This window comes from Neoarius graeffei, chromosome 28 (assembly GCF_027579695.1).
Source record: "Neoarius graeffei isolate fNeoGra1 chromosome 28, fNeoGra1.pri, whole genome shotgun sequence".
NCBI classification, from domain to species: Eukaryota; Metazoa; Chordata; class Actinopteri; order Siluriformes; family Ariidae; genus Neoarius; species Neoarius graeffei.
This window is the reverse complement of record NC_083596.1, coordinates 10,889,549-10,915,093: the sequence shown is the minus strand read 5'-3', so window position 1 is coordinate 10,915,093 and position 25,545 is coordinate 10,889,549. Positions and strand designations below refer to the sequence as shown.

The 25,545-nt window shown below is 43.4% G+C and overlaps 1 protein-coding gene across 2 annotated transcripts; it reads right to left on the bottom strand.

Annotated features, from left to right (window-relative positions):
* Positions 1–5,362: 5,362 nt before the first annotated feature.
* ccnb1 (cyclin B1) lies at positions 5,363–19,185 on the bottom strand. Of its 2 annotated transcripts, none has more exons than XM_060912792.1 (9): positions 19,077–19,185; positions 18,699–18,839; positions 10,102–10,206; positions 9,780–9,962; positions 9,539–9,697; positions 9,223–9,459; positions 6,014–6,154; positions 5,815–5,925; positions 5,363–5,720 (listed from the first exon to the last, which is right to left on the bottom strand). In XM_060912792.1, exons 1-9 carry the CDS (start codon positions 19,095–19,097, stop codon positions 5,616–5,618), a joined length of 1,203 nt encoding a protein of 400 aa, XP_060768775.1. In that variant the 5' UTR covers positions 19,098–19,185; the 3' UTR covers positions 5,363–5,615. The 2 variants fall into 2 exon arrangements, with proteins under 2 accessions (XP_060768775.1, XP_060768776.1); XM_060912793.1 differs by having other exon boundaries at positions 10,102–10,203.
* Positions 19,186–25,545: the final 6,360 nt, after the last annotated feature.

Sequence of the window (25,545 nt, the reverse complement as noted above, 5' to 3'; positions counted from 1 at the left end):
TAATAAACACTTTACAGTCTGTTAGTCACCTCCATCACCACCACTATAACAGGCAATATAGCCGTCCATTAAAAAACCTGAACCCAGCTTCACAGCTTACGCTTCCTCTTCTGGAAAGCATTGGCAGTGTAAGATGATCTCACTGGCCAGCAGTGACCTCAGCCTGAAAGAATTAAAGGGACTCTCGACAGTTCAGGTCTTTCAGAGGAACCGAGCTTCATTATCACCACTTATTGGGGTGGAGATATGGAGATAAGCCCCACCTATTACAAGAAGCACACATTCATGAAAGGAGTAGAATCCGTGTCTTACAATGGTAGTTGTTTAAACTATTTTTATCCATCTATCCATCCATCCATCTAAGCCTACACAAATGTTATATACTGGGAACAAAAAAGGAAAAAAAAAAAAAAGTGAATGGACCAAAATTTATTCACTGAACTGTGCTTAAATGATTTAAAAGCATACATTATAAAAGTTTTTACTGCTAAGAATGTGAATTAGTGCTACGAATTTTAATTTATCTCACACATACCCAGTTATTGCATGAAATAGACTATTTCAAGAAAACTTTGTTAGTTTCTAAACATATTTACAGACCTAAAATATGAACAATTAATTTTATGATGAATGTTTTTATTACTACATCACAAAATCATTAAATATGTGCCCAAACCATAACCTATATGCTCTATATTCCTTACATATGCCTACCTTTAAAAAAAAACTTCACATTAACGTACTGAGAAATAGCCTCATATTGTACTTCATTTGAACTTTGTTGACCAAATCTCCAGAAAATAAAACACTTTGAACAAAACATGAGCATTTAATCTCATGCATACAGAGTGTGGATAGTTGGTTTTGGAACAAGCAAACTTTAACACAACTAGTGTTTTTAAATAAACTAAACACGTCCATGTTTAAATAATCATATTTATTAGGTCTTCCTGTGTAGAAGGCCCAGACAGCTGAATTTGAAGCACATGCTGGCTATCTGTCACTAATCAGCCATCTTGGATTTTGCAAAACAATCAAAGGAGCAACAGGAATCAGGATCTGGTTTATATTACGATGGGAAAAAGGCCTCATGATTCAACACTAAGGGTCTTGGAGGTGATTGATAGCTTAGATTTCATTTAAAAAAAAAAAAAAAAAAAAAAAAAAAAGCACGTTAAATTACAGTTTATCCGCAAGTAAAGACACCATGGATTAAAGAGTTGGTTTGGACCTTAATGTATCTACTCTTACTAATGTTTGTGACAGTAGTTGAAGCTAAGACATTAAAGTCACCTATAAGCACAATAATGAATATTTTAGACTGTTTCTCATTAACTGAAACTTCTTTTTTTTTTTTAAAGTCCTTGTTTTTTTTACCACTTAAAAGCATTTCAGTTCACATCCCACTTTGCTTATACGAAACCAATCCCTGACTTGTGTGAAAAGCTAGCAGGAACTTTATAGTTCATACATTTTTCCGGTGGTACATCTGGCCATCTGCTTAAAATAGTGAATGCTAAAGCAGAGGCCCCTGGTTTTTCATGAGTGGGACGTATAGGCTGTGCTCTATGACCGGTGGGTTACAAGCCAAGGTTAGAAAGGTCTGCTTTATCCTAGGAGTATAAATATAGCTGCAATCAAGGTTAAGAGGTTACAGCCGAGGCCTGGTTTATGCCACATTTATAAACATAGCAACAAGGTTAAGAACAATGGGACATTGTGATACTTGATGTAGCACGCTGTACTGGGAGACAAACAGAGCACATCACGTTCACCAAAGATTCCAGTTAAATACAACGGGAAGTTATATGGTTTAGATTCAGTTTTGAAAAAGTTGTAACATACAGAAAAAACAAAACATTCACTGATAAAGAGCTAAAAATAAATTTTGGAAATTGATTACAGGTTTGCATTTATAGGTTTTTAAATCTTACTCTTTCGCTGGACTTGGTATGAAATGTCTTCATTTAAAAAAAAAAAAGGGTATAATATCTAATGTCTGTATACTAGTAAAGCTGACTGACATTGATAAACCAGTTGGAAAGGCAGGTATATACATATTTTTTCCCCCCAGAACAAGGACTAGAATGAGATTAAAGATTAAAATGGTAGGAGAGCACCCTCTCTTGGATGTTCCAAAGAAATGAACCAAATTAGGTAAGAATCATAAATCCCAGTTATGCTCAGGCTAATGAAGTTATTAGGTTCAGATTCCCAAATACTTAAAAAGTTTAATTTAAAACTAGTGATTAATAAGAAAAAAAATTAATGAACACAGCCTTTTGTAACCGGCCATCCCACCAGCATGAGTCAAAACTGCCAGTTTGTAATTCACCAACAGAGCCATTCAAGAAAATCTATGATTAATACAAAATACAGTAAATTGCTGACAATACTATGATACATGAAATAAAGCCACTGACCCAGCTTGTTTGCATCACACAGGAAATAAGTCCAGCTGTTTGATTTTGTGACGGGGAGAAGGAAAAAAAAAATTGGAAAGACATTACAAGAATTTGATGCTTACAATGCGTGTCTAAGATTTTAAAATTTCCTTTATGTATCTTCCAGAAATTTTTGATTCTTATTGGCACTACTTGGAAAAGTATTGAGAAATTTAGATAAGTGTCAAAATGTTCGAATAAAAATGGACGCATCCAGCCAAAGAATGTACTTAAGGGGAAAAATGATCTCTCAAAACATACTGTAGTATTAAAAAGTTGTTTTCATGGGAAAAACCCAAGTAGCTTGCTAATGAATTAGCAAAAAGCAAGATATCCTGTATATAAAAAGAAATAAAATAAACCCCCCCCCCACACACACACACACCCCCCAACAGGGGAAAGCCACAGCCTAATGGTTAGAACTTTGAGCTTCAATTTCACTTAAAGTTAGGGGAGAGAAGAAAAAGCCCACCCACAAACTGTACACTCATGAAATCCCAAGTGCATTGCAATAGATTATGAATTGAACCATAGCACTGAAGGCACGAAGCAGCTTTCAGAAACCATTTCCAGATAAATCTATACCGAAAGAACCAGTTGAAGATAGGTGATGCAAGAAAAACCAAGACAACAGGAACAAACCGTGAGGACCCAGACTCCAAAGGGACATCTGGGTGATAACTCCTGGTGCTCTGGTTTCTAGAATCACACAGTGCCAGTTGTGTTCACCAAAGCTTACAAGCAACTTGAGTATTCGTCTCATCTGACTTCATTAAGATTCAGTCCATTACAGCAAACTGAAATTAATGTTCAATTATGGAGACATCAACAAAACCTTAGCAATTAGCACCCCTAGGCTGCACTCTAGAAGATAAAGAACGTCCTAAATGCTTCACTTGGTAGAATTTAAAAACCATTTACCAAAAACAGGATGCAAAGTTAATTTAAAAAAAAGAAAAAAAAAAAAGGGACCAGTGCACTCTTCCCAGGAGTCTTCGCACCATTTCTCACTCCCATGGATTTACCACCATTTGAAGGCAACACTCCCCCCCCCCTCCACTTTTGTATGATTCAGTTGTAAAAGGACCGCAACTGGAATCTACCACCTCGCAGGGAGGTGCAGAAACCTCTATAAGAGGTTTTTTACTTGACATCACAGGGTCACGTGACACCCCAGTGTCCACCATTTTGAAGGTCAAGCTAGCTAATGTCAACAACATAGTAGCTGGTATGTTACTGTAGCAATGTTTACATTCAGTCATTTGGATGACTGTTAACCTTTCAGTCTCAAGTTTTTCCTTTACTGTATTTACTAGTTTACGGAGCTAGCTTGCTCCGTAAACTAATAAATACAGTAAAGGAAAACTTGAGACTGAAAGGTTTTAACAGTCATCCAAATGACTGAATGTAAACATTGCTACAGTAACATACCAGCTACTATGTTGTTGACATTAGCTAGTGCTAACAGCTAGCTGCTAGTACATTGCTACAACTACACCGACCCTAATAATACAGTTCTTGGTCATTGCCTGGTAACAGCAAATTTATAACGGGCCATGTCTCAGACTAAGAAGTTATTTCAATGACATTTAATAACATTTTGTTTATCCTGAGGACCGAAAGTAAATGAAAATGTGAACAAACCTTAGCTGTAATAAGATGGCGACCACCGGCTCCAGGGACGACCCACTGATGTAGGCATGTTACCCAGCCTGACAAAATATTTGTAGGCATCCAAACTCATACGCTTTCAGATCAATACCTGTGTATGGCGATGGGTTTTTAACGACATAGGTATACAGATCATGTGGGCCGAAGTCAGGTAAAGACGAGGGCTTCGTGTACTTCCGTACGTCAGTGAACAATCCTGGTGGAAGCAAGTAAACATCGTTCTCTAAGCCTGCTAACCTCAATTTTTGCAGATACCTCTCCCTCTGCTCGCCCTGTAAATGCCCTACGTCGCTGGATAGTGAAGGTGTTTTCTGCATCTCGCTCCTTTTTCTTTTGTCACCTTCCTCGCATTCAAACCGATTCAAGCCGTGACCTCCAAAATGGCAGCCTTACATGACTTGGTCACGTGGGTGAAAAACCTCTATTCTGTTCAAAAACCTCCATGCAGGACGCCTAGCTGAAGTTTAAGATTGATTTCAAAAGGGATCAGTGACTTTGCAAGTTCCGCTGCAAAGTAGTCTAGCAGAATAGTGGTCACAGGACCAAAAACAAGCTGGATTTTGGAAAAATGGCAAGTCAACCCCTACAATTTAGGTCTTGATGCCAAATAATCCACAACAGCTCTGCAGGTCATGAACTTGACCTAGCCACTCCTCATCCCATACTAGAAGTAACAGGAACCTCTTTATTTGGTTCACAAAGTCAAGAAATATATCATTAAGCTTCAAAGAGGCTGTAGCTCATACTGTTGAGAGTTTGAAATCCAAATCAATCCTGTGGAAGTAGTGGTGATTTTTTGTAAAACTGCACGACACCCGTGTAGTCTCACCCATGCTAGGTGGCACCACCTGGTGAACAATTCTTGCTGGAATACGTCTAGAGTCTGAGTTTCAGCAAAAACATCAGCAGTTCGCAAACTGTAGTGTTTAAATGTGACGAGTCACCCAAAAATTTCAAACACCCATAAGATTGTAAATGACAGGTGGCACAACCATCTTGGCAACTTATGCACACCCACCTGGAAAACATACGAAATCTGATCAATCCTGTAGGAGGAGCAATTTTTGTAAGTTATGGATGACTGGTGATCGCATAAACTCGTCCAGCCTGGTCTGCAGCCAGAGGAGCTAAAAACCTGAAGTCACACAAGCCTTGATTTTCCTCCACCAAACCCTGTTGGGTTTCACTCCATCAGTATTGGTGTCAGGTTACAGGAGGAGAGAAAAAAACAAAAAACAAAACCCAAATCAGTTGTCGCAACACTTAAAATGTTTATTTTAAAATGCATTAAGAAAGTACAAGATTGCTTCAAACATGAACAGGTTAAATTTACCAAGACATTGGCAGTGTAGAGTAAAGCATCCTGGTAAAATGCACAACTTTAAACCATTCCATACACCCAAAAAAAAAAAATTTTAAAAATTAAGAGGTCAGGTAAAAGCATGCAGTTAAGTTACAATTTTTACAAATCAGCACATAGTGCTGGAGTTTGTTCCAGTCTCATTGGGAGACTTGCTTGGCGAGGTCCTTGACCATTGATGATTTAAGTTGAGACATGGATGCAATCCTCATTTGCTTCTGACTGGAGTATTTGTTCTTAACCGCCTACCAAGAGACATTAAAAAAAATCAATCATTCTGCAACAAACTGAAGAGCTGCTTGAAGAAGTTTCTTTAGATGTTATCCAAACCTCACTCACCAGGTGCTTGGCGAGTCCTTCATTGACTCTGACCACATTCTTGGCAATGTGCTGCATGACCGGGATCAAGCTGTCCTCCGTGTAGCCCATGTAGTATTGCAGTGTGGGGGTCTGTGGAGAGACAAGTAACAGGGTTGGGAAACCCAAAGCCACAAAAAAAGAGTCGGTTCTTACAAAGTGAGATTAAAGGGAAACTTACCCATTCACCACAGTTGAAGACTTTCAACATGAGGGCAAAAGCAGCACTGGCAACGAGAGAGGGAGCAAAATGCACCATGTCATAGTCCACCATGGTAAGCTCCACAAAGTACTTAACCAAAGTGTGCTGCTCTGCTGTAACCTATAAAGACATTTGAAAGTATTTTTACAAAAACAGACCAACAACCCACACATTACCGCAAGGTCAACATGACACCGTACTGCAGGGAGGGGAAAGTCCTAGATTTCAATTTATCCAGAGTTTTAAAAACCCACCCTGAGAAATTCATACACGCATGCTCCTGCAGTACCCATAACCACCAACTTCAAGGTTAGGCCAATTCACTACATGGATTTAACAGCATTAAAGGAACAGTCCACCGTACTTCCATAATGAAATATGCTCTTATCTGAATTGAGACGAGCTGTTCCGTACCTCTCCGAGCTTTGCGCGACCTCCCAGTCAGTCAGACGCAGTCAGACGCGCTGTCACTCCTGTTAGCAATGTAGCCAAGCTCAGTATGGCCAATGGTATTTTTTGGGGCTGTAGTTAGATGCGACCAAACTCTTCCGCGTTTTTCCTGTTTACATGACCAGTGATATGAAACAAGTCCAGTTACACAAATTGAAACGTAGCAAATTTCTATGCTATGGAAAGTCCACGCTATAATGACAGGCGTACTAACACCTTCTGCGCGCTTCGGCAGCGCATTGATACGGAGCTCATATCAACGCGCTGCCGAAGCGCGCAGAAGGTGTTAGTACGCCTGTCATAGTGCGGACTTTCCATAGCATAGAAAATCGCTACGTTTCAATTTGTGTAACTGGACTTGTTTCATGTCACTGGTCATATAAACCTATGCAAACAGGAAAAACGCGGAAGAGTTTGGTCGCATCTAACTACAGCCCCAAAAAATACCATTGGCCATACTGAGCCTAGCTACATTGCTAACAGGAGTGACAGCGCATCTGACTGACTGGGAGGTCACGCAAAGCTCGGAGAGGTACAGAGCAGCTTCTCAATTCAGATAAGAGCATATTTCATTATGGAAGTACGGTGGACTGTTCCTTTAAAGTGCTAGTCTTATGAAAATGGCATCACACAAAAGCTGGGATTTTTATATGCTGTGCTCAAACAGGTTGTAAAGTCCACTGAAATTAGTTAAAAAAAAACCTTCGCATCTGAATTAGTGATTTTTGGAACAGAAGAGCCTGTCTACCATTAGATCGCAGCAATTTATTGGTCAGCAGCCAACATCATATGTGCAACTGCCTTCTTTTGTAAAGCTCTACACACCTTTGACAACAAGGACGAAGAAGTGACTGCGTAAACATGATTTGGTTTGCTTTGACAGCAGTAGTTGTCTATTTGGCCACGAGCTACCTTAGAACATTATTGATCCAACTAAGCAACAGACTAAACACAGGCTTGACCCTTCCTGTGCAGCAGTGCGCTCTCTGGGATGGTGCTTCGGACTCTCGTTTCCATATTGTAGGAACGGCTTCGTGTACTAGACGTCACTCAAATCCTTCCAATGTGAATTTACCTTGCAAATTAATTTTTCCAAAGTGTACGGAGCAGACACCAAACCATCCTGTCAGTTTGAAGTGACCCCTCTGTCCATAGGAATCGACCCCACTCATTCTGCAAGTGTCCTGCTGACTTCGGGCTATAATGGATTGAAATTCTGCTTTTTTTTTTTTTTAAATGAAGTTGATTACACTTGAACACCACCTCAAACCACAAATGGCATAGTGGTTAGTGTGGCCACCTCTCAATTGGGAGGTCGCAAGTTCTACTCACAGTCAGGTCATACCAAAGACCATTTAAAAAAAAGGTACCTACTGCCGTCTGGCAAGGCACATCAATACAGATGCAAGTGGGGTGTCAAACTCACTGTTACCAGAAGACTAGGCACCCCCCACTGTAACCCTAGCTACATAAGTGAGAGGTCGAGGGCTATGGAAACAGATCAGCGCCACCCTATGCGCCACATGGCATGGAAAGGACTTTGAACACCACCTCATAGAAGGCATGCTTTGGTTTTAATTTTGGAATAATTAAAAAAAAAAAAAAAAAGCACGCTACATTTTGCAAGTCAGAAACGCTGGGGAACTTTCAAGCATTGCATGCATGACATCACTTCCTTTGAATTAACAACTTACCAGGAACGCATTCATGTAATGGCAGACTCCAAGAGCCAAACTTTACCAGCTAAATAGAACATGTTCCTGGTCTCATTAAAATACAATTTAGACAGTAAACTATTTAACATGCCTAGTTAAAACTAGGCATGTTAAATAGTTTACTGTCTAAATTGTATTTTAATGAGACCAGGAACATGTTCTATTTAGCTGGTAAAGTTTGGCTCTTGGAGTCTGCCATTACATGAATGCGTTCCTGGTATAATTTCCAGGGGTGACGTCATTTTCATAAGACTAGCACTTTAAACAAAATGCACCATTACACACCCTACAGAACAAAAGATTCGGGGGGGGGGGGGGGGGAACCCCACCCTTTGGTTTAACTTAAACACTTGCGCTCAACATTCTCTACATTGTGACCAAAATTAATGTTTCATTCCAAACCATTATACAGCAATCTTGCTTTTTCGCCAATGCAATAGTCCACCAAGACCCCTTTTCCACCAAATCAGTTCCAGGGCTGGTTCGGGGCCAGTGCTGGTTCACAACTCGTTCAACTTGCGAGCCAGCTGAGAACCAGTTTGCTTTTCCATCGCTCGGTGCTAAGAGAAGACACGTCATTACGTCGCTATGTTTGCATAAACCTTGGCGTGAATATTGAAGCAAAAACACGGAAGAAGCAGCAGCAGCAACAATAATGGATGACTTTGCGTTTGTACAGCTGCTGCTTCTCGTCGCTTAAAAATGGCGATCTTTCGCGGTCTTATTGTTGGTCTTAACAACTCCGCCCCCCACTGACGCAAGTGGTTCTTTCCTCTGGCCCAGCAGAGAGTTGGTGCTAGCCTGGAACCGGTTTTTCTGGCCCCAGAGCCAGTTCTTTGTCAGTGGAAACAGAAAACCCAGTTCCAAACTAAGCACTGACCCTGAACCAGCCCTGGAACTGCTTCGGTGGAAAAGGGGCACAAGTGAGATGAGCCACAGCACCATAGGATGGGCTCACACCAAAGCCAATTAGTCAATTAGGTAGCTACATAAATGCCTGACTTATTAGCCACTACTCTGTACCTCTCCAATTTTTGAGGCCCTGCGTAGGAACTGGAGTGGCAGAGGTCTGCCAAAGCTGAAATTCAGGACTCTCAGGATGTTCATCTCCATCTCCCGGATCTGTGCAGTGGTGTAGGCACGGTCTGTCACAAAGGCAAAGTCTGCAATCTCAGGTGGGTACATTTCCTCATATTTGGAGGCAATGAACATAGCCGTTACACCAACCAGCTGGAGCTGCTTTTTTGGAACAGGATGATCCTACGAGCAGAGACAACCTTTAAACAAAGCACTCGACCACCATTTGTACTGAATTAATCATTCAGCTGAAGCTACCTACCTGAAGAAAGCGGTCAATGATCGCAACAGTCATGTACATGGTCTCCTGCAGCAACCGAAATTTGATTTGGACCTGGACAAGCCAATCAATAAGGATGGCACGCATGTTCCCAGTGATTTCCCTTCCTTCCAGATACCTTGGCCTGACAGCCTGATCAGCCTTGGAGACAAGCGCAACAGAAGCAGGAAGTTAACACAAAAACCAGACACAATTCGACCCGACTTAAAGAAGAAAGGCCGACCTCAAGTTGCCGGAGGTATTTGTAGATGTCCTTCACATATTCGCCACAGAGTATGGGATTGTCATAGTCATCAGCATCCACATCTTTGATATTAAGAAGCACATCAGAGAAAGCCTGGCACAGATCATCTGGGGCACAGCCAGATGTTTCCATGGGCACAGGAGACGATGGCTCAGAAACTATCTAGTGTTCAAAAAGGAAAGAAAACCCGTAAGGCAGGTTTAATTAAACTAGCAACTCTAATGTTGATGTTCTACCATTCTGACCAAAACTGAACTAAAAACAAGATATTTAGAAGTAAAGCAAATTAAAGCCACAGAACCTCCTCATTTTCCACTTTCGGCAGCTGCTTTGGCTCCTGTTTTTTTGCCTCTTGAACTGGCTCAGGGACCTTCTCAACCACCACAGATGCAGCCTTCACATCCTGCTGCAGAAAGTCAGACACATTCATACAGATGGCAAAGTTTAGACAAAACACATTACCACTTTTTTGCCCCCCAAATAGTGATTTCAACCATGTCTGTACTGATACAGTACGCCCTCTGGTGGACAGACTGCACAACTCCACTGTTGGTTACATTTGGAACATGTAGTAAGGGATCTGATCTTCAACTATGGTTTTAACACATTAGGCTCGTCAAAATTAAGATTGTTGTACTTTTGTTCAAGAGTACTTGTGAAACTAAGACAAGCCCCCCCCCGCCCCTTTAAACTGCATTACATCTGGGTTAGGACTTGCATTTCTGAAGAAAACAAACATACCAGCCAATATCATGAGCAGATCTTTGAACCTGCATTGCTCTTAAACTATAGCGGTCATACTCAAGCTCTTGCCCTTTCCTCTGGAGGAATCATTCCTGAGGCTTTCATGTGTTTACCAAGTATTAACCGAGCCATGAAAAGGGATGTATTAAAGGTCCCATGGCATGAAATTTTCACTTTGAGGTTTAATGTTAAAATGAGTTCCTCTGACCTTCTTAAGTCACCCCAGTGGCTAGAAATTTCATAATGTGTAAACCAAACTATGCCCAACATTTGAGAATGGCGCGTCAAAACGGCGCATTGATAAACTCTTCCCTTTACTACGTCAGCAAGGGAGATGATCCCCACGCCCCCCCTCTGGATTCCCACCCACTGTATGAATTGCCCGCCCAGTTGTAGTGAGGAGACCATAGAGGACACAACATGGCATCACCTAAGCGAGCAAAACATGGAAATTGCGCTGTACATGGATGTGACAACACAGAAAAGAGTCCGCTTTTACTGCCGACGGGAGAGCCCCTGAAGACGCAGTGGCTTAATTTTATTTACTTCAATAATACGCCGTCGAGTCTACCTAAGACAGTGTATGTTTGTCAGAAGCATTTTCCTGAGGAATGTTTCCACAACTTGGGACAGTACAGGGCAGGTTTTGCACATCAACTGTCACTGAAGCCTGGGTCCGTACCAAGCATCCCTGCCGCATCAGCCACAAACACCGAACAAGTAAGTGTATAACTGTTAAGTCGTTTTGCCGTGTTTTAAAATCGGTGCCACGTTAGCCTCGCAATGTGCAGCTAACCACTTCCTACAGTTAGCCAGGTACTCTGTGCTACAAAACCAAAAAGCATGCAGCATGCTCTGTTATAATAGCCAATCAAAACAGTTTTTACAAAGACACCCACATTCTTTTTAAGTCACTCGTTCATTTTATTTGTTTTAGTAAAAATCCAAACATTTGTTGAATTTATTTTTTCCTCGCATCGCACCTTAATGACTTCAGCACGCAGTATTTTTCCCTTCGCGGTTTGTTCCTTCTCTCTCGCTATAGTAAGACACCCACATCCGCTTGTTCTGACCCACTGGAGGTAGCATCACAGTGCTGTTAGCCAATCAGGTAACGTTTACATGTCATGAATATTAATAAGCCCCGCCTCCACCCTCTACCCTTCCCCGCCTCCTGCTTCTCATTAGCAAAACGACGCACTGGGAAAAGCGCTGAAATGGGGCTTTCTCCCAGGAGGCTATATCTACGTGCCGAGGGCTCATTTCGAGAAAGGCTGCGGATATAACATCCGGAAACCTCCACGAGCCCGTTTAAAGCATCAACAAACCACCATGCCATGGGACCTTTAATGCAGAAAATAAGGGTGCGTGTAGAGATGGATTTCAACCTCAGGATCTTGAAATTAGTGTTTGGGGTAAGAAGCAAACTGAAGTGCACCATGGATGGTTGGATAGTTGCAAGGTTTGGACAACCCACTGAAGTGCAGCAGACCCCCCCCCCCAAAAAAGCAAGAGCAAGGACGCCTTGTCCTACACATTAGTGGACTCGACGTGAACCCAACTTTAATGCAGAGTCCGTTACAAGCAAGGAAGACACCAGGACTGTAAACTAGCAAACAATATAGTAAACACACTAACAATACCTTTTCTGTTTTTAAAAACAGTGGTTCCTAGTAAAGAGACGTTAATTTGGTGGAAGAACGCTAGCTTACGCAGGTCCCAAGTTATAGAATACTTTGCTGAGAAAACTTAAGTCATGTGTCAACTAGGGCTGTAACGATACACCCAACTCGCGATTCGAATCGCGATTTTTGACCCACGATTCAATACGCCCACGATTTTTTTTTAATGTTTTTTTAAAGTAGTAAATTTGACTTAAAACATTTACTTACTTACATTAACTATTTAATAAATAATTCAGACCACTGCAGAGAATGAGTAATATGTATGCAAAAATGAACAAATGTATATCCAAAGACTGTTTTATTTCTCAAAATACTGTTGAGCCGGAAGCTCTGTTTTTCGGTTCTGAAAAAGTCATTTTTCCAAATCGTGTAAATCCGTTAAGATTTTTTTTTTGGGGGGGTGGCTCTCTCACTGTCTCACATAGGGCCAATGATTTTCTGTGATCGCGGAAAACAGATGGAAATTACGGAATTTTTATGGTGAAACATTGCTCGCCTGTCAAAGTGTAACTGCCGCAGAAGGCTTCCGCCCAAGCAGACATGCCTTCAGTGTTGCGAGATATTGCTAACGTTTTCCACCCCAAAATATGTTCAAAACCAGCCAAAAAGCACCTAAACCTGCCCAATCTGGCAACACTGCATGCCTTTCCGGTCAAGTGATTGTGATTGGCTTGTGGCACACCTAGCCAGCCAATGAGCTGCTTGTTTACATATTCGCTCCCCGCGTCGCAACCAGAATGGCGACCGCTTAAAAGGAACGAATGCTCTGCCAGTGGCGAGTGTGGACGTTGCGTGACTCGCAGAAGATTGTCGCAGGTCAGCGAAAAAACGACTTGCTAATAGATAAAAAAAAAAAAAAGTAATTTAAGCAAGTTTAAAATGTAATTTAAATAAAGTATTCATAAATTGAAGTTTGGAAGTGCCTCTGTTTTTGGGCTGAGAAGTTTGAAAGGGTGTACCGCGATTCTGCCTTCTTGTATCGCGATACGGATCGTGGCTCTGCATATCGCGATTTCGATACGCATATCGTTACAGCCCTAGTGTCATCAATTTCAACAAACAATTGAAAACCTTCCTATTTAAAATCAGCTTGTGCGTTTTAGACTGACTTGTTCACTGAATTTTTTTATTCTGTAGTAATTTTAGATCATTTATTGCTCGCATTGTAAAGCACTATAGAGTGTACATATGGGTAGTTCTTTAGTAACAACTGAACACATAGCAAGATGTGGCACCTTTTAGTTGCAGTACTCAAGATAGTGCTATTAAATTTAAAAAAAAAAAAAGGGCATCTTGACTTAAGCAGAAAAAAAAAGGCCATTTTAACAACGTAACCTTATGAGGGGAAAAAAAAAAAAAAAAGTCAGTAACAGAATCACATCAGAAAAAGACCTCATTTCTTAAAATTCTTCCATCTTCCCCAGTTAGGCCTAAACACCTGTCAGTTGAGAGCATTTGCTGAGCTGTGCATCCTGGTCCAGGAAGACACCCTCCTCTAGTCCGTCAATCCTCCCCAGCCTTCCTCGTGTTGGGTACTCGTACAGAATTATTTAACATCTAGCATACAGCTTGCAGGGCCTGTCTAAGCCAACAGATGATCCTCCTTTTAGCAATGATCCAACTACCACCCCCTCATTTGAGGTTACAGAATAGGAGTTTACACCCATCCTAGGTATTGGTTCTTAAAGCATATACACAGAACCATGGCCTCACTTTCATTTATAAATGCCTTGAGACCAACTATTTGTGCCATTCTTAAGTGTTAAGAATAAGTCTAATATAGTAATTTTTACGATTAAAGTGATTCATATAGGAAACGGTCCGAGTGAATGACCTTGACAGCTGTAATGTCACAACAGGAAGTCTATCGGCCTCCTCTGCCATCCTAAAACAGAGCTGACTGCAACTCCAAGCCTCCATTTTAAGCCAATTTATCGCCATGCCACATAGAGGTGTTGCTGGCGAGTGCAGTAACATGACAGAAACTGGATTCATGTTGCATTCATGGCCCAAGAACGTTCAAACTGCAAAGATTTGGATGTGTTTTGGGAGAAGTTCACATGCCCCTTTTCCACCAAAGCAGTTCCAGGGCTGGTTCGGGGGCCAGTGCTTAGTTTGGAACAGGGTTTTCTGTTTCCACTGACAGAACTGGCTCTGGGGCCAGAAAAAAAAAAAAAAAAAACCCAGTTCCAGGCTAGCACCAACTCCCTGCTGGGCCAGAGGAAAGAACCGCTTACGTCAGCGGGGGGGGGGGCGGCGCAGCGGAGTTGTTAAGACTAACAATAAGACCGCGAAAGATCACCATTTTTAGACGACGAGAAGCAGCAGCTGTACAAACGTGAAGTCATCCATTATTATTGTTGTAGCTGCTGCTTCTTCCATGTTGTTTTCGCATCGATATTCACACCAAGGTTTATGCAAACGTAGCGACGTATCTGACGTGGCTTCTCTTAGCACTGCGAGCTATGGAAACGCAAACTGGTTCTCAGCTGGCTCGCAAGTTGAACAAGTTGTGAACCAGCACCAGCCCCGAACCAGCCCTGGAACTGATTTGGTGGAAAAGGGGTAACAGACATACTGGCTACCTATGAAGTGGTCTCTCCTCTGCACATTTTATACTGAAGACTCAAACCAAGATTTCTGTGAAGCGACATTGCTATAATTGGAGTGATAGTTTTCAGTCCAGTTTGTCTTGGATTTCATATTTTAGCAAGATCACCGAATTGACAGGTTAAGGTGAGCTTAACTTTAATTTTAGCCTCCGTTGACAAATTACCCATACAAGATTTATTTTCCTGCGAGTGAACTTCTAACATGCATTGAGTCACACGAGTCTCTAAACACAGACAAGGTACCCATATGGCCCTTTTCCACTACCCTTTTTCAGCTCACTTCAGCCTGACATGGCTCGCGTTTCAACTACCTCAGAGCAGCACGACTCAGCTCGCTTCAGCCCTGCTCAGCACCCAGAACTCGCACGGTTTTGGAGTGGGGCTGAAGTGAGCCAAACCGAGCCGAGTGGGGCTAGGGGCGTGAAGAGACACTCCCCGTGCACTGATTGGTGAGGAGGCGTGTCCTCACATGCCCACACACGCCCTGCGAGCACGCTGGGATCTGTAAACACCGTAAACTCGGAAGAATTACGAGAATTTCTGAAGCCTTATGCGCCTCGCCTCATCTATACGCTCTTGCCAGTATCTGTCCGCGTTGTCGGTGACAACAAGCTACAGCACCAAGACCAGCAACACTAACGACTCCATGTCCTCCATGTTTATTGTTTACTCTCCGGGTCATGAGACTACCGCTTAAAAGGTCACTGATGTCACTGTTTGCGCCGCCTAACGACATCACGTGACGTCCACCCACTTTCGCTAACTCCACCCAATGTGTCCACCCACTTCCAGCCAGCACGGTTGTAGTCGAAATGCAACTCCAACAGCCCTACTCAGCACCACACGGCTCAGCCCAACTCAGCCGCGTTGGTAGTGGAAAAGCGGCATTAGAGTAGGATAAAGGGGCAGCACAGTGGTGCAAGTGGTTAGTACGGTCATCTCACAGCAAGAAGGTCCTGGGTTCAAGCCCAGCAGGGGCCTTTCTGTGCAGAGTTTGCATGTTCTCCACGCATGTGTGTGGGTTTCCTCCGGGTGCTCCGGCTTCCCCTGCAGTCCAAAGGCATGTGGTTAGGTTAATACGGGACGGCCTTGAGTGAGGCACCGAATTCCCAACTGCTCCCCAGGTGCTGTTAGCATGGCTGCCCACTGCTCTGCGTATGTATGTGCATGTGTGCGTTCCCTGCTTCAGATGGGTTAAATGCAGAGAGGAATTTCACAAGTGTATGATGAATAAAGTCACGCTTGCTTTCTTTCTTTAAAAAAAGGTCCATAAAAGGACATCTGCACCTTTTCAGGTAAGGCTACAAGCAAGAAAGGGAAAAAAAGGCACAAGTTTGAGGGCACAACCCAAACAAACCAGAGTGTTCTTATACGCTCAGTACCATTTTCGGCACGGTGGTGCAAGTGGACAGCACAGTCGCTTCACAACAAGAAAAGTTCTGGGTTAGAGCCCAGCAGGTGCCTTTCTATGTGGGTTTCCTCCGGTTTCCCCTACAGTCCAAAGACACGTGGTTAGGTTAATATGGGACAGCCTTGGGCTGAGGTGGCCTTGAGCAAGGCACCGAACTCCAAACTGCTCCTCAGGTGCTGTTAGCATGGCTGCCCACTGCTCTGGGTGCATGTGTGTTAACTGCATCAGATGGATTAAATGCAGGGAGGAATTTCACAAGTGTGATGCATAAAAGTTGTGCTTTCTTTCTTTCAAAAAGGTCCATAAAAGGACATTTGCACCTTTTCAGGTAAGGATACAAGCAAGAAAGGGAAAAAGGCACAAGTTTGAGGGCACAACCCAAACAAAACGTGCGTTCTAGTACCCTCAGTACCGTTTTCAGCACGGTGGTGTAAGTGGTCAGCACAGTCGCTTCACAACAAGGTGGTTCTGGGTTCGAGCCCAGCAGGGGCCTTTCTGCATGGGTTTCCCCTACAGTCCAAAGACATGCGGTTAGGTTAATATGGGACGGCCTTGGGCTGAGGTGCCCTTGAGCGAGGCACAGAACTCCAAACTGCTCCCTGGGCGCTGTTAGCATGGCTGCCCACTGCTCTGGGTGTTCACTGCTTCAGATGGATTAAATGCAGAGAGGAATTTCACAAGTGTGTGATGAATAAAGCTGTGCTTTCTTTCCTTCTTTAAGAAGTCCATAAAGGACATTTGCACCTTTTCAGGTAAAGATACAAGCAAGAAAGGGAAAAAAAGGCACAAGTTTGAGGGCACAACGCAAACAAACCGGTGTCTTCTAGTACCCTCAGTACAGTGGTGTAAGTGGTCAGCACGGTCGCTTCACAACAAGAAGGTTCTGGGTTCGAGCCTGGCGGGGGCCTTTCTGCATGGGTTTCCTCCAGGTGCTCCGGTTTCCCCCGCAGTCCAAAGGCATGCGGTTAGGTTAATATGGGACAGCCTTGGGCTGAGGTGCCCTTCAGTGAGGCACCAAACTCCAAACTTCTCCCCAGGCGCTGTTAGCATGGCTGCCCACTGCTCCGTGTGTGTTCACTGCTTCAGATGGGTTAAATGCAGAGAGGAATTTCACAAATATGATGAATAAAGATGCTTTCTTTATTTTCTAGCAGAAAGAAGGGTGTGGTTTTGCACAGTGGCATTTTTTTGTTCACAACTATTTGGGTTGTCTTACAATCAGGGTACAAAGTTTGTGTCACAGGGGTCCAAAATTCAAATTGATTCAAACTGGTTCTTGTAGCAGTTTTTAAGTGAAGGACGAGTTAAAGAACAGATTTCAGGTAATTTTTTGACATGTGTGTATGGTAGTTTTGTGTAATCTGCTATAAGATAAAGAAGATTAAGTGGAGCTTTAAGCAGGGCTGGGAGAAACAAATGAAGTGATTCTCGGAGAGGACTTTTTTTTTTTGACAATTCAGAATCCACTACTTCCATAGCGCTTTTAAATATAAGGCTGTAAGCTTTGTGGTAGTTCTCATCTCATTATCTCTAGCCGCTTTATCCTTCTACAGGGTCGCAGGTAAGCTGGAGCCTATCCCAGCTGACTACGGGCGAAAGGCGGGGTACACCCTGGACAAGTCACCAGGCCATCACAGGGCTGACACAGACAACCATTCACACTCACATTCACACCTACGGTCAATTTAGAGTCACCAGTTAACCTAACCTGCATGTCTTTGGACTGTGGGGGAAACCGGAGCACCCGGAGGAAACCCACGCAGACACGGGGAGAACATGCAAACTCCACACAGAAAGGCCCTCGCCGGCCACGGGGCTCGAACCCGGACCTTCTTGCTGTGAGGCGACAGCGCTAACCACTACACCACCGTGCCGCCCTACCTTTGTGGTAGTTGTCTCTAATATTTATGTCCCAATATCTCAACCACATTTTAGGATGAAAAATAATCATTTTAGATATGTTGTTAGTTTATATTGAAAAATTAGCTGTCTCGGAGAGGACATTTTTTTTGACAATTACATACTAATTTGATCAAAATAGTCTGAAAACTTACTGGCATTCAACATTAAAACTTAACTACTGTATGTTTCCAATGATATGGAACCAAATATGTGTTTTATGGTATAAAGAATGATGTAAGTGCATCCCTTTTGGAGCTACCTGTGGTCAAAAAAAGCACTTTCTAAATGACACGAGTAATTTTGCTAAATATGACACATATTGCCATACAGTCACCAAAAATAACGTTATCACCACATTTTTTTTTTTTTGCATGGTAAATAGAGCTATCACAGGGCTACAATAAACAACCAAACTTATTTAGTCAAGCCTTTTGATATTGAAGATAATAAGTGTTAAATGTGATTTTCAGCTTGCGTACCCTGATTGTAATGCTTCATATCAAAGTTATTGTGCTAAAAAAAAAAAAAAAAAAAGACTTTTTACCTTTTTCCTCAAAGGCTGTCGAGGCAAAACCGCGTTGCCGATTTCCCCCAGAGCGGCCCTCGGCCTCAGCACAGGCCTGCTCACCGTCACCGCTTTCCCAGCCACGGGGTTCGGGTTCTCATTGCTGGGTAAGCGAGTGCTCTGCCAGGACACAAAATTACAGACGTTAATAAAAAAAAAAAAAAAAAAAAAAATCACTGTAAAGGAGTAAAGCTCTTCCTCAAACAAACCGGAAGTAGCCATCCTATAAGACACAAGAGTGCATGCACACATACACCATTAAAAAGGCACTAAAAGCTCACGTGCGTTTGAGTTCCGCTAAAGAAACTTTACTATGAATGAAATAAAACTTAAAATATATATTAAAACCGCACACACCCTTGTGACACGCAACGCCATTTCTGAACTCCCTTCTCTTCACAATTCACAGCACAAACTGGTTTAAATTGCTCCACTCCGCCTCGCTACTGGTTTAAATTATCGCTCCTAAGAATCTGATTCGCTGCGTTCTAAAAATTCCGCCATCTCTGATTGGTGAGCGGCGCCTCAAAACAATGCGTTCATACGGCGGCTCATGGACACGTGACTCCGAGTGGGCGGAGACTCTTTGGTTAAAAAACTTTTCTTCTATCAGTAGCAAGGCGCGTGACTTGTTAGAGGAGACGTGTACCGCCATCTACAGCACCGGAGTATAAGAACCGATGAAGAATAATAAAAGTATGTCTCATCTCATCTCATCTCATCTCATCTCATCACAGGGCTGACACCCAGACAACCATTCACACTCACGGTCAATTTAGAGTCACCAGTTAACCTAACCTGCATGTCTTTGGACTGTGGGGGAAACCGGAGCACCCGGAGGAAACCCACGCAGACAACATGCAAACTCCGCACAGAAAGGCCCTCGCCGGCCACGGGGCTCGAACCCAGAACCTTCTTGCTGTGAGGTGACAGCACTAACCACTACACCACCGTGCCGCCCTCATAGTAAACTGTGGGTGGTAAAAGAGCAACTGGACTTGCTTGAAGATTCTTGAAGACGTTTCACCTCTCATCCAAAAGGCTTCTTCAGTTCTGTCTGACTAATAGGGAGTATCAGGTATTTATCCTCTCATGGATGAAAAGCAATCCTAAGGTGTTGTTGAGTCATTCTGTTGGTGTGGGTCACTGGGGGCTGGGTGTGAACGGCCTAGAGAGTCGTTGGGGTGATCAGTGGATTGTTGGTTCTCTCTGTCCTCCTCTGAGTCAATGAAAACAGCTGGGTTTTGGTGAATGCACACCAAAACCCAGCTGTTTTCAGTGACTCAAAGGAGGACAGAGAGAACCAACAATCCACTGATCACCAAAACCCAGCTGTTTTCAATGACTCACAGGAGGGCAGAGAGAACCAACAATCCACTGATCACCAAAACCCAGCTGTTTTCAGTGACTCACAGGAGGGCAGAGAGAACCAACAATCCACTGATCACCCCAACAACTCTCTAGGCCGTTCACACCCAGCCCCTAGTGACCCACACCAACAGGATGACTCAACAACACCTTAGGATTACTTTTCATCCATGAGAGGATAAATACTACCTGATACTCCCTATTAGTCAGACAGAACTGAAGAAGCCTTTCGGATGAGAGGTGAAACGTCTTCAAGAATCTTCAAGCAAGTCCAGTTGCTCTCTTTTACCACCCACAGTAATAACTCAGGGTGTGAAATAAAAATATTGTCCTGGAAAGTTGTCTTCCCAGTGACTAACGGGGTCAAACCATTCTTGCCAAAAGGGGCTAGAACAAAAAAATATTGTCTTCCCAGTGTTCTTGCCCCGACACTATTCAGCATGTATTTCTCTGCAATGCTTACTGACAGGGGTGTAGTGTAGTGGTTAGCACTGTCGCCTCACAGCAAGAAGGTCCGGGTTCGAGCCTATTGTCTTTCTGTGTGGAGTTTGCATGTTCTCCCTGTGTCCACGTGGGTTTCCTCGGGTGCTCCGGTTTCCCCCGCAGTCCAAAGGCATGCAGATTAGGTTAATTGATGGCTCTAAATCGACCGAGAGTGTGAAAGGTTGTTTGTCTCTGTGTCAGTCCTGCGATGACCTGGCGACTTGTCCAGGGTGTACCCCGCCTTTTGCCTGTAGTCAGCTGGGATAGGCTCCAGCTTGCCTGTGACCCTGTAGAACAGGATAAAGCGGCTAGAGATAATGGATGGATGGATAAAACCACTCAGGATGTGAAATAAAAATATTGTCTTGCAAAGTTATGATATGAAACTACATTCAAAGTCATAGGAAATTTACAAAAGAAAAGACTTTTGAATGGAAATGACGCTTATAATATCCACACTGAAAACTAAGGGAAAAAAACCCCTACAAATGTTCTGGGGTGGGTTTCCCAAAAGCCCACAAAGATCATTGTTAAATGGTAGAGCGAGCAGGACAATGAATACCTTCTCTCCTAGTTAAGAGGCTTTTAGCATTAAGAGGCTTTTGGGAAACCCACCACTGCTTGTTTACTGTACCACTGTGTCCCGTCTGGCTTTTATTACTGGACTTTTTGTATGGGGGTGGCATGGTGGTGTAGTGGTTAGCACTGTCACCTCACAGCAAGAAGGTTCTGGGTTTTAGCCCAATGGCCGACGAGGGCCTTTCTGTGTGGAGTTTGCATGTTCTCCCCGTGTCCATGTGGATTTCCTCCAGGTGCTCCGTTTTCCCCCACAGTCCAAAGACATGCAGGTTAGGCTAATTGGTGGCTCTAAATTGACCGTAGGTGTGAATGTGAGTGTGAATGGTTGTTTGTCTCTGTGTCAGCCCTGCGATGACCTGGTGACTTGTCCAGGGTGTACCCCACCTCTCGCCCATAGTCAGCTGGGATAGGCTCCAGCTTGCCTGCGACCCTGTAGAACAGGATAAGTGACTACAGATAATGGATGGATGGATGCTTACTGACACCTTCCGTGATTGCCAGGATGGCATACAGATCAGATACAGGACTGATGGCGAACTGTTCAACCTCAGATGCCTATAGGCTGCCACCAAGGTAACAGAGACTGTTGTCAGAGACCTTCTGTTCGCTGACTACTGTGCCTTCAATGCGAACTCGGAACAGATGATGCAACATGAAATGGACTGTTTCTCACAGGCATGTGACAACTTTGGACTTACCATCAGCACCAAAAAGTCTGAAGTTATGTACCAGCCTGTGCCAGGAAAGCCCTATCAGAAACCTCGCATCCAAGTTAAGGGCCAGAACCTTCAGGCAGTGGAAAGCTTCACTTACCTGGGTAGCACACACTCAAGAGCGGTGAACAGCAATGTTGAGATCAGCAATAGGACTGCCAAAGCAAGTGCCGCTTTCGGTAGACTCTGCGAGAATGTTTGGGATCGAAGAGGGCTTAAGGTCACCACCAAACTAAAGGTCTACCGTGCAGTGGTACTCACTACACTGCTATATGCTTGTGAGACCTGGACTGTCTACAGTAGACACGCCAAACAGCTAAACCATTTCCACACAAACTGTCTCCGCAGACTCCTTAACATCAAGTGGCAGGATAAAGTTCCAAACACTGAGGTCCTGGAACAGGCCAGCATCCCTAGTGTCCATACTCTCCTTCAAAAAGCCCAAGTCAGGTGGGCTGGCCATGTCATTAGAATTTCTGATAGATGGTTACCAAAACAGCTCATGTATGGACAACTGAGCTAAGGTAGGCGCACAGTTGGAGGACAGAAGAAGTGCTTTAAAGACTGCCTCAAAGTGTCCCTCAAAAACATGGACATCAACCACCTGGGAGTCCCTGGCTCAGGACCACTCTACCTGGCGAGGCAAACTTCATAGCGGAGCCCAAGTATCAGAGACCAGACGCACTGAAGAGGCCAAGAGAAAACGCACAGCACGCAAGGCTCGAGTCACATTCACTGAAAATCCAGCACCCACCATCTTGTGTCCCACTTGTGGACGTAGTTTCATGGCCCGGATCAGACTCATCAATCACCTCCAGGGACACAAAGACAATCCAACGCCCGTCAACTGAAGTCATGGTCATCTTTGACACTGAAGGACGAACAACATAGCATCGGAGTATATGAACTGATGAAGAATAATAATAAAAGTAATAAAACGACTCAGGGTGTGAAATAAAAATATTGTCTTGGAAAGTCATGATATGAAACTACATTCAAAGTCATAGGAAATTTACAAAAAATGACTTTTGAATGGGGGCGGCACGGTGGTGTAGTGGTTAGCGCTGTCACCTCACAATAAGAAGGTCCGGGTTCGAGCCCCGTGGCCGGCGAGGGCCTTTCTGTGCGGAGTTTGCATGTTGTCCGCGTGGGTTTCCCCCACAGTCCAAAGACATGCAGGTTAGGTTAACTGGTGACTCTAAATTGACTGTAGGTGTGAGTGTGAATGGTTGTCTGTGTCTATGTGTCAGCCCTGTGATGACCTGGCGACTTGTCCAGGGTGTACCCCGCCTTTCACCCGTAGTCAGCTGGGATAGGCTCCAGCTTGCCTGCGACCCTGTAGAACAGGATAAAGCGGCTAGAGATAATGAGATGAGATGACTTTTGAATGGAAATGATGCTAATAATATCCACACTGAAAACTAAGGAAACCCCCCCCCCCCAAATGTTCTGGGGTGGGTTTCCCAAAAGCATCGTAGCACAAAGATCATCGTTAAATGGTAGAGTGAGCAGCACAATGAACGCATCTCCCATAACTCGGTACGGAACAGTACCATCATGTATTTTTTTATATTTGCCTTCCAGGTTTTTGCATGCTATTTCTTGCCTCTTCCCCTACTTCTACCTTTTCGTTTCTTCAGCTGACATTGTATACATTTCAAGTTCTTGTCTTTTTTGATCTGTGCTTCTGTTTTATGACCCACGTTTTCACAATCAGTGTGAAACCACATTTTACATTCATTGCACATAAAATACAAATCTGAATCTTCTGGTAACTTACAACCACAGTAAAGCCGTTCTACATCATGAATGGTTCTATATCTATCAGTTTTCTCAACAATTTTATGTGGGAACATGGTAAAGAGTTTGTTTTGCATACAAGTATGTAAGTGCTCTCTCGTGACCCGAACATCATACCGTACTTGACAGGACATGGGTCAATGCCATGTAAAATAATGACACAGTTTGCTATGGCAAATACACCACAGGAATTAGTATCAGGTTGGGACTGAACATCTACAAAGGTGAAAACCAGTGACATTGATGACACTGGTCTTGCAAACCGAGCCACACTTCTTAAACGTGTTAATCTGAGATAGTTGCCTCCTCCACTGTATAACACATCAACATCTCCATCATGACAGTTAAAAGTGGAGACAAATATCCAGTGAGAACCCATCCCAACAGGATGGCGCTCTTTCCGCCACACGGGATTCCTTTGTGAGGTCACACCGAGGTATATTCCGTAATTGGAGTTCCAAGCTTTTAGAGTTCCGGGCTTTTAGATCAATTTCGATTGAAAATATAGTGAATATAATGTTAATACGACGTGACGGGATATAATGATACTGGATAATCAAAGAATACATGACAGTGATACGTGTGAGTACAAGATGTTAAGTATGAAACCCCTGAATATTTAGAAAACGTGACTTTATTGTAATGTACCGTCCCGTTCTGGTTCATACTTTCCATACCGGGTTATAGGAGACACCACAATGAAGACTTTCTCTCCTAGTTAAGAGGCTCTTAGCGTTAAGAGGCTTTTCAGAAACCCACCACTGTTTGTTTACTGTCCCACTGTGTCCCATCTGGCTTTTATTACTGGACTTTTTGTACAAGGTGTGTCACAAAAGAAACAGGACTGGGGTCACAAAAAATTATGTCAAATCCAAACTACAAGTTTTCCCCATTGAAATAATCCCCCTCGAGTCTAACGCACTTTCCCCATACTTTTCCGCCATGCCTCCACGCGCTCCTGGAAGGATTCTCCCAGGATTCTCTGCAGCAACATAGTCGTGGTCCTCTTGATGGCTTCTACATTGGGAAAACGGGTCCCCCTTGCTCTTGGGGAAAAGGAAAAAAATCACATGGAGCCAGGTCGGGTGAGTAGAGAGGTTGCTCCAACACGGCAATGTTCTTCTCGGCAAGGAACTGCTGGATGCTCAGGGCGTTGTGAGCCAGCGCGTTGTCCTGCCACAACTCTCGCCACTTCTCGTGCACTGAATGAAGCAAACGCCGCAGGATCTCTTGATAGACATGCTGGTTGATGGATGTTTTTTTTCTAAAATGTGATGGTTTTTCCGCAGGTGACACTGAGACAGCCTATCAGTAATCACTAGGGTCACGTCTCGTCCATAGACTGTATAAAATCACGTTCAATGATTTCTCAGCAGCGTTATTTGAACACTATCAGTTGATGGCAGAATGGAAGGAGGCGGTTCTTCTGGAGAATGCACGCACTCATGGCTTTACCTAGAACCCATGTTTCAGTTTTCTGAAAGGATTAAAGATTCGTTTCATTTTAAATGTTTGCTTTGTTTGTCGAAAACAAACCACATCACGGCCTACAAAAACTCGCCGTCCAACCTACAGAAGCATCTTGAGGTCTGTAAATGTTTTGTTCCAAGAGAAAGCTTACAATGAAGTTGTCTGTGCTTTTAGAGCTAGCGATAATGTTGCAATAGCTATGCAGTCTGATTAGTCAAATGACTTTCTGTGGATTTTCCCGCCAAGTTGCCGTAGCCTTGTCCACAGCTAACATTAACACATAGCTAGTTAACTTGGACACTGTTAGTTAGCATGTAAAAATGGAGTTACGCTAACACGAATAATGTTAACTTATCTGAAGTCTCATCTCATTATCTCTAGCCGCTTTATCCTGCTCTACAGGGTCGCAGGCA

Excerpts from the sequence above, each read along its gene's own strand:
- ccnb1 (XM_060912792.1), bottom strand. The coding sequence starts at position 19,097 with ATGGCGTTGCGTGTCACAAGG. Across the intron at positions 9,963-10,101 it reads CGAAAGTGGAAAATGAGGAG|ATAGTTTCTGAGCCATCGTC; the intron begins GTTCTGTGGCTT and ends TTTGAACACTAG. Across the intron at positions 5,926-6,013 it reads TCTTCAACTGTGGTGAATGG|ACCCCCACACTGCAATACTA; the intron begins GTAAGTTTCCCT and ends GTCTCTCCACAG.